Genomic DNA, 12,579 nt, shown 5'->3' on the forward strand with positions numbered 1-12,579 from the left:
GTTAAACTTAGGGAAAAATCCTTGGGAACAATTTTGCCTAAAGCTATTTTATTTTAAATTTATTTGGTCACAACCATCATAAATAAATGTGTCAGGCATCCATCAGCATATTCAGAATCATTTCACGTGATGTAGCTTTTAGAGGCATTAAACACTTCAGATGTCTATTCCCATTACAAACACTGAACAATTTTGGGTTACTATAACTTAATCATGCAGAAATCCTGAAATTTCTGAAAAATTTGTGGACGCCCGTTAAACCATTTAAACAACAAACCATTTAAAGTATAGTACAGAAAGACCTCAGTAAAAACTAGAAGGTGCCTATGTGGTAAAAAATGCACATGAATGGCTATTTCTTAGGTTATTTTTCTTAGATCAATTTGGAATAATTAGCATCCAACTTGCCAACAAACCACCAATTTATCAAGAAAGTGAATGTTAATGAAATTAATTTATTTGCATCATTGTGATGGCCCAAAGGCCAACCCACGCTAACAACACAACTTCTACAACTCACAGACCAACCATTACATCTTTTTGAAGCAATAACAGCAGTGTTCTGCCAGCATGTAGCCAGATCTCATTTTCTCATACTAATGGAGCCACATGCTTAAACTCATACACCCAGTCTGATCCTCTCTTACCCTCAGAGAAGCTGATGAGCCCCAGCAAATGCAGCAGCTTCAGCGCAGCGCACACGATAACCACGATGCCCAGCGTCTGTAGCCCCTCCGTTTCCCACACTGTGCTCAGCATGGCCCCCTGCTCTGGCTCATGCCCTCCTGACTCTGCTTCGGCCTCCGTGCTCCAATTCCCCAGTGCCCAGGTGCCCTCTGCGGTGGGCTTGCAGGGGCCGGGCAGCCCCAGGCACCCCCAGGCCCCCAATTCCAGGCTGTGCGAGACCCCTGGGGATTTCTTTAGAGTAGAGGTTCCCAACCCTGGAGTTCCCCTGTCCTGCACGTTCCAGCGTCTTCCCTCCGCTATCACACCCACTCCAGTCCAAGGAAAGCCTTATTAATCAGCTGTATAGGTGGATATGGTGTGTTAGAGCAGGCACCAAAATATGCAGTGGAGGGGGCACTCCAGGACCACTGGCTTAGAGTAAGAGCGCAAGAAGAGGCCACGAGGAATGAGGAGGAGAAGAAAGCAGGAGAGAACAAGAGAGTTTGACCCAGTCTGCTGTGCGAGTTTGAAGCATGCTCTTATTTGAGAGGCTGCGAGTTTCTGTGGAGAGGAGGGGCTGAGAGTGAGCAAGAGAGAGAGAGAGAAAGGCAGGAGGAGAAATAGGTGGAGCTGAGGAGGAGAAGACAAAAAAAAATAAAAAATTGCAACCATGTAGATACAGACCTGTATTTAACATATAAACAAGTCACGATTCACTCGGAATTCAGACGGAAATGTTTGGGATCTTGCCGGAAAAGATATTTTAAAGACTGATTTAAGTGGAATTGAAGAGACTGTTCAAAATGTTTGCTAAATGTAAATGGTTATGGTGTAAATTAAGTAATTCAGTATGGTTTGATGTGATGCACTGTTGTAGAGAAACTTACTTCAGACGTCTGAAGCTTATGTCTCTAAAAGCTCCCTCAAAGAAAGTTATTACATGAAATGGATAAGAAAAAAAGCGGGTGATGTCCAAAAATTGATCTATAATTTGTTGGTAAAGATCATTCTTGGTAAAGAAACTACATGAACAAGTCATTGTAAGGTAGGAGTGGTAGGACAGGTGAGATAGCCACCAGAAGACTGCAGGTTCAAATCCCAACATTGACTGGGTGTGCCTGATTGTACCCCTACGCAAGGCACCTAACGCCAACTGCCCCAAGCAGCACTGCTCAGGGAAGATGTACTGTGCGTAGTTACACAGTGAAATTACTTTTTGAATTCTTTTACAATTCAGCAATTGAATTCTGCATATATTTTGAAAAATCAGTGGAAACTAGGACTGTTTACATTTGTTACTGTCATGCTTCCTGAGTACCAGGTTTATCCAGACAGAAATGCAGGTGTAAATGAAACCAATACCACACCTGGTCATTACATGTGGATAGTCTAACTGGAATTAATCCTGAGACTCAAATGTAAATACACAAAATACTCAAATATAGCAAACAATCAGATGTAAATTGGATTGGAGACATGTTTTATACCAGTTTAAACAAGCTACATTTGACAACAGAAATCCTTTACAATCCAGTGACAAAAATGCCCCCTAAACAGTCAAAACTTTAGAGGCAATGTTTAGTTCAACTCCTGATGGGAGTCTCTCTTTCAATTTTATTTAGGCAGCCAAATTAGTTTGCTTAAACAAAGCAACAGTTTAGCTAGCCCTTCTTTACCTGGTCACCATCTCGCTACAACACACTGCATTTCAACGCAGATGGTTCACGAGGACGATTACTAATACAGGAGCCATCTTCTTGTAAACACTGACTGCTGGTGTGAGGAAATGAACAGGCCCATATGAAATTGTCATATGCTTTTGAATAGAACAGAAAAACAAAGATCACCACAGGCAATTGGCTGTTGTATATGTGCCAATTTACATGCTGCATAGTAAATTATGTGCTAGCTGTAGAATTTGACTACAAAGTGTAAAGGCCAGTGGTTAAAATCTTAACAATCCAGTGTTAGTCACATTAAATGAGCATATGCAAACAGGGTCCAGGAGTCTACTAGACATATTTTTAAAGTTTTCAGCATCTTGTGTTCTTGATTGTAATTATATACGATACAGATGGATTTGTATGCATCAGTCTCAAAAATCATAACCCCTAGAATTTATAAGTAATAACAGGTTAAAAAAAACAAAAAACAAAACAAAAAAACACTTGAGGATGGGTGCATGTATAGCATAAGCCTCTCCCCTCCTCCCTACCTGCTTATTTAATCACTGAGGGTATAAAAGCTGGCAAATGTGAAACCCTCAGGAAACAGTGAGGTTCATATCAGCACTACAATTTTCATAGACCAATTTTTCAACGCTGTATTGAAATCACTACACCCTTTGATGAAACCTTATCACACTCATATAAAGCCTTCCAGCCATTAAACTTCACAGTCCATTCAGCAAATATGAATTGCTTTGTTTTGCTTATTTAAATCAATCCTTAATTCTACAGTAAAAGCTACGTAACCTCAAGCTTAAATTTGAGTCATTCTGCTGACCTTGTGTTTTTATTGACACTATTCTATTCCCTAGTTGGCCCCTAAGCATTGATCCCAGCACATATTAAAAGGAGAAAAAAAATCCATTGTGTTCTGGTGCTGACACCAATTATCTTCATTAAGCAGAAAAGAAACAGAGACCAAAGAATAACAAGCAAGCGGCCATGAGGATTTACTTCAGTTCAATCAGGGGATATTGATTCAGTCTTTCAGCCAGATGTATCTCAATGGTCAGTGACCATTTCAACAGAACAATTAAATACTGCCACCTGCTGGACTTTTAGATTCGCAGTTTTTGGACCTTTTCTTGGTGATATATTTTCTAGGATGACTGCAGCTAATGAAAAATTAATACAATTTTAAACTCACATGTTCAACGAACTGGCAAAGATGTAATGCCAATTAGCAGGATGATGCAAGTTTTAAAACTATATATATTCCAAAATTGTAAAAACATACATATGGGGTAATATTAGTAGATTACTTGATCTGTATTATAATCAACAGTGACAGCCCTATGATATGTTTATTATTAAGGTATATTACCATTTCTGTAGTTTTACAAATGCAATAAATGACTAAAATGCAGACATTTTAGCACAGTAGTGCAGCATCACCTTAGCATTCAGCCCTTCCATCGGGAAAAATGAAAAAAAAAAAAGAAAAAAAAAAAAATCAATAAATGGAGGATTAAATATCGGTTTGAAATATCAGTCAAATCTCTGTCTGTTTGATGACTATTTTTTTGGAAAATATCTGCTGATATCGGTATGACTTTGCTTCCCTGTATACACAGATTTATCTGGGTGGAACACCATGGATACTATGTTTCCAGGCTCTGAAAACGACTACAGTCTGGTATTTCATCATTTACTCCTGCTTAAAGACCAAATACTGTTCTGAATAAAGGGACCTGAATATTTAACAGTTTTATAATACAAGCCCTCTTCGAACTTTGCTCACATCAAACCAAATGTGCTCATGCCCCACTGGCCCAGACCTAGTCCTGGACTCAGCCTTCAGAAAACGTCTTGAAGGTGAGAGCTAAAATGTCACACTAGGCTGATAGAGAACTGCCCTATTCTGGGGCTGATTTCTTATCGTGCTCCACCATAGGGACATGTCTATGATGTGACGGCTCTTTGTTCTTCGATTTCTGATGGTGAGAAAATCGATTTTGGTTGGAGGTTACATATTATGTCTACTGGCCAAAGCCTTCTCTGCTCTGTCCTTGGGGGCTCTCTTATCAGCCCTGGCCTGCCTGTAAACCTGAGAGAGGGTGCTGGAGGAGCTGAGCTCTATTCCAGGTCACCTACAGCACCACCGAGTTCAGCTCTCGACTCAAACAGGAGAGAAATAGTTCATGTCCAAACATACTGGCAACAGTAAAATGCAACTGATTTCTATTTAAATAAAAACTGGAAAAGGTTGAAAGTGATTCATAAAAATACCTACATTTAGTATAAATCTCCATTCCTGGGTTGACCAACAGTTTCTCCTAGGCTGATTCCAGTGGCAAAATTTTGAGAGCGGTGTGGTTGATGAACATTATAATGCAGATGTTTGATTGTTCTTAAATACAGACCATTTAAAAAGGACAGCAATATATAATTATACCTTAAAAGCCTATAGTACATAATTATTGGCTATAGTTATTGGCAATGTTGGTGTCAATTTCAGCTTGACAACTAACCAGTGGCATCTTTATTTATTCACACCACAGGAATAAAAGCACTTCCTCGTCTATCATATCCCCCTTACTCAAAATAAAGAGGAAATCCCTGAAAGTGCCAAATTTCCTTCCTAGCCAAGTGTTCATGCACGTAAGTATGTGTCTACATAACTTTCAGTCAAGGAGACTGACCGGCATGAACTGGTCAAGAACATTATATTTTTCAGCATTGGAGCTTTTGTGGGAAAAATTGAATGTTGCTTAAGAACAGGGGTGTCAAACTGGGCACCTTCTGGGCCAAAGTACAATGAATATTTGTATTTACTCTCATCTATGCTCTGCAGTCAGTTCATGAGGGCCTTGCTAATTAGCTGATGAGCTGAATCAGGTGTGTTTAATGAGGCAGTGTGCTGAAGTCTGCAGTGTTTTGGCCTGCAAGGACTGAAGCCTGACACACACGCTTTACAAGTATGGTTGGAATTATTGAGAATTACCAGTGGTTTGCATCTAATGTGCAGATCAGACTTTTGGATTCTTCTCTTTATGGTAGTCTTATACATACTCTTAAAAATGGGTTCCAAAAAGAATTGCCTGGAGATGCTAGAAGAAACACATGGTTCCTTAGAGAATCTTTATGAGTAGCACTTCCAAGATCCATTTCTGTAAATAAGATGTGAGTGAAGAACCTTTTTAAAATGTAAAAGAACCTGTGCAACAATTCCATAGAACCACGTAAGCTTCATTTTTAGAAGTGCATGCTATCACTGATCTTGATGGAAGTATTCTACACTCACCCCTGTCTTCTGTGGTCTGCCAAGTTGTTTGTTATTGCTGGACTAAGCCAATCTAACCAATGTGTTGACTGACACCTCACGTTTTAACTATGTTTTTGATTAATTTATGCTAATGCCACAACACAGTCAGTGATTTTGCTCTGATTCTTCCAATATATATATAAATACCATCATCTTAAAGCACTTTAGCCTCAGACATTTTAAACATAATGTACTGAGTACAGAGATAAAACAAATATATTACTGTGTTGTGTGCAGACTGTTTAATCAGGAAACTCATTGTTGGGAGAGCTTTTAATGTGAACGTATGATATCTAGCTGCAATTCTTTTCGTCATGCAATCACTGCACAATCACCAACCCACCTACAACAGCCAGCAATAATGAGCATGATATAAAGTATAATCTCTATAAATCCCCAAGCAATTAATTTTGTATGTATACCCAAGTGTGAACTAAATGACAATATGAAAACAAATACACTTCAGAAATATCAAAAGGTCACACAGAACAAAACTAAGAAAAAGGTATATGAGCACTATGAGAACCTTCAGACTGGTAACTCTTATTTACACTATGCACTATGGATAAAAATTGTAATATGCACTATTTATTCACTCTTTCATAGATAGAGTTGAGCAAACAGTTTCCTTCTGCTTCACACTTTCCAATATACCAGTGAAAATCCATTAAAACACACCCAGCTATTAGGGCCATGCTCCACAATTATACCACTCTCAGATATGCAGCAGCTGCACCACAAAAATGCCATTTATCAAGCTGTTGACAGTTACATGACATGAAAGAATCTATAATAGGATCATTAAGCTGTTTTGATACCAGTTGGACAGTGTTCTGGGACTAATTACATGCCACACAGTGATACCTGTTAGGCTATGCAAATCAGCTTAGGTTCCAATATTTAGGAAACATTGAAATTAGCCCATCATATTTAAAAAGGCAATGTGTGTGAAATGCAAGCAATTAAAGCCTGTGAACCGTGGCCGCCCTGAGCAGTGCTGCATACACAATGTGCACTGGTTCTCTTCTCTACACAAACAGAGCTGACTAGGTTTCTGCCAACATTAAAGGGCTCGTCTGATATCCTAATTTATAGACATTAAGCTATAAAAACAGCCCATCCGAATTTGCTGTCACACAATGCATTTACATTGTTCACTTTCTCGGTCTGGAGCAGTTCAGCCCCACCTATTCACATAGAAGTTATAAGGAGTGTTTCAGCCCAGAGAAAACTGAACAATCTTTCAGCTTCAGTTTTAAATATATATAAAAAAAAAAAATCACAATTTCAAACAGCACAATTTACAAACTGCAAGAGTTATTCATTTTATCCTAATTTATCAGTAACACTGTCTTAAGTTATGCATGGGAAAATTTTGCATAATTATTATTATGCAGGGGGCACTATGCAGGTGGTCTTCAAGTGGGGCCAGCTAAAAATTGTAGGGAAAGAGCTCCATGTTTTTTCCCCACCAGGTGCAAGTTTTAACTAGGCCTATGTAACATACACATTTATTTAAGTGCATCTTGGTTGCATAAATGTATCATTAGCAATTCTACAAATACTACAAACAAACATTTTGCCAATATTGTTCAGCCATAGGCACAATACAGGGCAGCCAGTCGGAACAGAGGTTGCATTTATATCCATCTTCAAGGCACAGCACCAAAAACAGTCTGTTAATTCTAAAGTATAAGAGAGAGATAGTAAAAACTGGTTTTGTTGGCGTTTGAGGTTTTTTTTTTTTTTATGGGCACAATCAACTGCAACACAATTGCAAAATAATCTAATGTGCTAAGAGATAAACATGACAGCTAGAACTGATATTTCAAATTCAATTCTTTGATCTCAGCCCTCAACACAATGTTCAGCTGCCAGTGGGCAGACAGGAAGTGAAAGAGTTGAATCGTGGCCATTGTCTGAGCTGTACCTGTAAGCCTGGAGAGCAGGACAGTTGGGCCTGATAACACTGATTTGTAGTTCCATGTATGGTTCTGAGACAGCAGAGCAGACAGGTCCTCTGTGAGAGCCTCTGTGCTTACAGAAAGGAGTCGAACAGAGGCAGCAGAAATGGCACAGAGAGCTGTGTGTGTCTAATGTGTTTGAGGAGCAAATTATGCAGAGTAGTAATAACTCCACGACACCTGCTGAACGACTGTTTAACAATCACACTGAATCAGGAACTCGCAGATGAGCATGTTATTTCAACTGATTGAACACTGAGCTTTCTGACAAAACTCCTGAAGCACGTTCAATGCAAGTCTGGCCAAGATGAAATGCATATCGAACTACAGCAGCCTGTCCAAAACACTACCAAGAAATGGACCATAAATTGAGAAGTAGAAAAAATATATTATTGAAAGGCCTGCAGAGAGAAATCAATTGCAAGTGTCCTGAGGAGGAAATCATTAAGATGATGTGGCAGATGTTGTACACAGTCTTGCGATGGCTGTTTACTTTTTAACAATTTATTTATTTATTTCTGTTGTCTGCCAATTTGGTCATGGCCAATTCCCAATGTAGCAGCAAATCTCTTCCCCACTGCATGACAGTAATATTAGTCTGGGAGGATGAAGGCCTAAGGCCAGATCAGCTCTCCTATGATACGTACCTTGGTGCCACCATATCTTTCTGAACTACTGGCAACAAATTGTCAACTGCTTCCTCATGCTCAGAGGGGGAGAACAAAAAAACTTGACAGCATTGTTTTCCACTGTATAATGACAGAGACCATATGACTATGCAGCAGTCTAACTGGCTATGCCATCTTTCCTGCACAATCACAACATGGTTCATTGTGTTCTCTTTGAGTGATGAAAACTGATAACTCATCACAATATTTTGGGCAAGAGAAGCCCAGGAATGTAATTCCACTGTTGTATTTTAGTTTATATTAAGTTCATTGTTATCACAACAGCAAACGTTCCTGAGTCTACAAGATGGTGTAGAGAAAATGCTCTGTGTGAACCCATTCTCATAGGTTTTAAACAAAATTGTAATTTGTAATTGTACCAGTTATAGGACTTCATACTACTGCATTACAAGCTTGCCAAACAGTCAGCACTCTACAGTGCAAAATCTGCTGCAGTATAAAAATGTAAATATACTGTCTTCATAAATGTATGTAGTACATTATACTTTTCAAAATGAAAGGAAAAGAAATAATAATAAAAGCTACCAAAATATATAAACATTTTTAGCTGTCTAGACTTTTGCTCACATCCAACCAATAGCAGTTATGTTTTTGATATAGTGACAGCAACAGGAAGAGGCCAGGTTCTCCTTAAATTAGCTGCAATTGGATAGTGCAGCAGATAAATCCACTGGCCTGCATGCAGAACAGGTTCTGAGGTTTGAATCTTTTGGCCATCCATGAATGTCACAGATACACCAATAATGTTCACCTAATGCAAGTCACTCTGGATAAGAACATGTGCTACATATGTAAATGTAGGAGGAAGTTTCTGAAATGTTGCTTCCATAACTTTTTTTTTTGGCTTTGTTAAAAAATTATTTTACGTACAATAGCAAAGTGTAAAATAAATTAGATAAAGATTTCTTCTGGAGAAAATACAGGCAGTCAAAAGCAATATATCACAATGTCACAACATGTCATATCACAATACTTGGCACATCCCAAGTCTCAACAGAATGGTACTGTAGGTCAAGGATCGTGACATTATTTCATGGGTTTTCTACTGTCACCCACCCTAGTGTTGTACTCTGTATGACTACATGTAAGACATGGTTAGAACTAATTCCTGAACCCCAGGCTCACAATTAGTATCCTGTACTTTTATTTGTTGTGTGGCAGGGGAATAAATAATGCATTTTACTTTCTGCATGTGATTAATAGTCAAGAGTGTCGCATTTTGCATGTAAAAGGTATGTAAAGTTGAATTATAAGACCTGTCCCTGTAAAGTCATCTAAAGTCAAAATGCAGATGTATTAATGTTATTCTTGAGACATTCAAGACTGCAAGTCTGCATAATAGGAAAAAGAGACTTTATACATTCTTGCAAGTTTTAGTCTATACAGAAACAGTCAACCAATGACCTTCAATGAGCCGAAATTAACAAACATGACGGCACAGAGCCAAGCACACTTTTACAAAAATAATGGCTGTGTTTACCCAAGCAGCACTATATAAATCAATTGGTGTAGGTGTAGGTCAATGGGCTGGCCATTCTCACTATGCCCACAAACATCAGACAAGTGCTCAGAACAGCAAAGGCTAATGCCTCTTTGCAGATGTGTCACTGAACAAGGTTACTGGCATCAGCAGTACAGGAAGCATCAGTGATTAGCAATGTTCAGGGTACATTACACAAATTCAATTAAAAATCTTAGAATAACCTATTACAGCCGCAGTTCAACTTTGTTGAGTGGGACCTTTAACATCTAATTCATATTGGGATGCCTAGGGTAACATATTATGAATTTGTCAGCAGGTACAAAAGCATGGTGGGCAACTGCAACCCTGGGGAGTTTTGGGTACGGGTGAAGTAATGTTGTGAATGCTGACAAATGTGTGGTTCACTCTACTAAAAAGGCCTGACACATTCAACAGCCTACTGCTCATGAAAGTGTTTGCAAGAGCCAGAAACACTGATCTTCCATAAGAACCTCAAGAACAGGGCTTACCCCACGACATACACCATAAATAACTAAATGTAACCACTTTGGTCATCATTAAGGTAGTATAGGAAGGGCCTAAATCTCATACAAAAAGATGACATTGATCTCTGCTAATGAGATTCTAGTATCATGCTAGCACTAAGCTAACAGTGATTCACATGAACGATTTTGGCTGTTGTAGATTAAGCAAGGACATTTAAAGCTTGTAAAAGACATTCCATGTTTTACCTGAAAATTGTTACAAATGTATTAACACAAATTTTACTTTATATTAGGAGATTTACAGTAATCATTTATTAAAGAGGCCTGACACTCCTTTCCTTCTGAAATGTATGTAGGGAACACCAGAAGGTCTCACAAACCTGGTCCCACCCACTGTAATTTAAAATGGTGGATTCCACTGAAAGTACCTAATTTTGTGGTAAATCTGACATGTTAGGCTCACTTTAGACTTTTGATACAGTTTCTGAATGCCTAACCAATAGGAGAGGTAGCGTAGATATACAACATACCATGGAGAACAAAACCTGATAATCTTCTCATTTGTTTCCAACCAAAGCTTAGCAATGACCAGATTAATACTACAACTAGAGTTTAAATACTACAAGCTTGGTGATATTAAATAAAAATGAACTACAAATTGCAAACCCTTTATTCATAGAAATCATTACGTTTTCTCTGAAGGCCTAGAATGAGATGTGAGAGACGTTAATGTGAAGATAATAAAAACAGCAATAGCGAATGTTTAATTTCACTTACACTGCTCAACCACTGGTTTGGAGTCCCACGACACTCTTTACCAGTCTTACTTCTTAAATTTTCTTTACATCAAATGGATCCCAATACTTGCCTGCTTTGTGCAGACTGCTACTGTTATGTTGGGGTCAATAAATGCTTGGCTCTGTACAGGACTATCTAACCTGATCAAATGGCTGCAGCACAACGCATTGAGTTACTAAAAGTGTTCCCTGCAGAAACAGATATGTATAAAAGATACCATCTTGGAACTGCACATCGTCTGAGAGTCTTTACTCAACTGAAGCTATTGAGCAGACATAACTTACTGATTCACTACTGTTCTGTCCTATACAATCAAAAAAGGCTCTCTTACTGTGAATCATACAAGAACAGTTTAAATTGCACCACAACACCAACATATTCAGATACTTATTCCCAGTGAGGTCTTTATATTTGAGGGCAACGATTATGATGACACAAAGTGCCAGTTGACTACTTACACACTCCCAGCACTCCAAAATCGCAGATTTAGAAGCAGTTATAGTGAGACACAGATAATGAAAAAGAACTGTGTACGTTTGTTTTGCAATGGTTGTTAATTGTGAACTGCTAACAAAAACAATGCAGGACAGTGCAGAAGAGGGCGATGTCAAAATGGAACATCACGAGTGAGTGGTGGGTGATTTAAATTTGAGATGAGCTATAGCATTTCATACATGATTATAGTTGAGTAGTACATAACTTCTTGTTCAACCATCTGAATCATGTGTCTGTATGCCTCTTTGAGATTTCACCATAGAATAGGCTCTTCCTGTATCCACAGCAAGCATTTCCTTTTTTTTTAGTCATGAATGTTATCTTTCAGCCATAAACGCTCAGAGTGATGAGGACATAGACTTTGATGCATAAACTCAGCAAACTATTACTGTAATGTTAATTTATACATCATCTCAATGTCACTGCCCTCCATTGCTCTCAACTCTGCTGACTTTTGCAGTATGCTGAATTTTGAACATATAGGGTTGGATTGTAATGAATGAGTGATGGTGTGATTAGCTTATATTCAATCAGAAGGATTTAAAAGACAACAAAAGTCTTTTCCCTTTAGATGTACCTTGCAAAATAACCCCATGAAATGGGTCACAGAGCAAGTTCAGCTAAACCAAATGTTGACAGAGGCACGTATTTGCTCATTTCCATTCCTGAAGAAAAGACAATGTTAACAAACTATGAAATGACCCACAATGTGTCACAAGGTAGAACCATTAAAATCAGAGTCACAACATACGGACCATTAAACAATCTTATTAAACATGAGAGAAAGCCATCGTATAATCATATTGAGGAGGGATTTATGCAGTTCATGACCTGTTAGAGACTGCAAAGGTTGACTCTTTTGGTGAATGTCATTTATACCAAACTGAAGCCCAAAATGGAGAAACTTTTTTCTATTTAACTCAAATTATAAAATGTATTTAAGGTACTGACTATCTTTATCTCAGGGGCAGGATTACTCCATCTTCTTTGTCAAATCCATGGAAAGG

General features: G+C 38.4%; 1 protein-coding gene across 10 annotated transcripts in view; it reads right to left on the minus strand.

The window, feature by feature from the left end:
- kcnip4 (Kv channel interacting protein 4) overlaps positions 1-12,579 on the minus strand; it is a 211,250-nt gene that overhangs the window by 55,011 nt on the left and 143,660 nt on the right. The window contains exon 1 of one of the 10 annotated variants that reach the window (XM_037534746.1): positions 648-1,192. The exons of 8 other annotated variants lie outside the window; for them this stretch is intronic. In XM_037534746.1, the coding sequence (XP_037390643.1) occupies positions 648-759 (112 nt within the window). In that variant the 5' untranslated portion in view covers positions 760-1,192. Of the gene's footprint in view, positions 1-647; positions 1,193-12,579 lie in introns of those variants that run through there. One more of the 10 variants, XM_017713952.2, reaches the window with a different exon arrangement.

The sequence above is a fragment of the Pygocentrus nattereri genome, chromosome 2, assembly GCF_015220715.1.
Source record: "Pygocentrus nattereri isolate fPygNat1 chromosome 2, fPygNat1.pri, whole genome shotgun sequence".
Taxonomy (NCBI): Eukaryota; Metazoa; Chordata; class Actinopteri; order Characiformes; family Serrasalmidae; genus Pygocentrus; species Pygocentrus nattereri.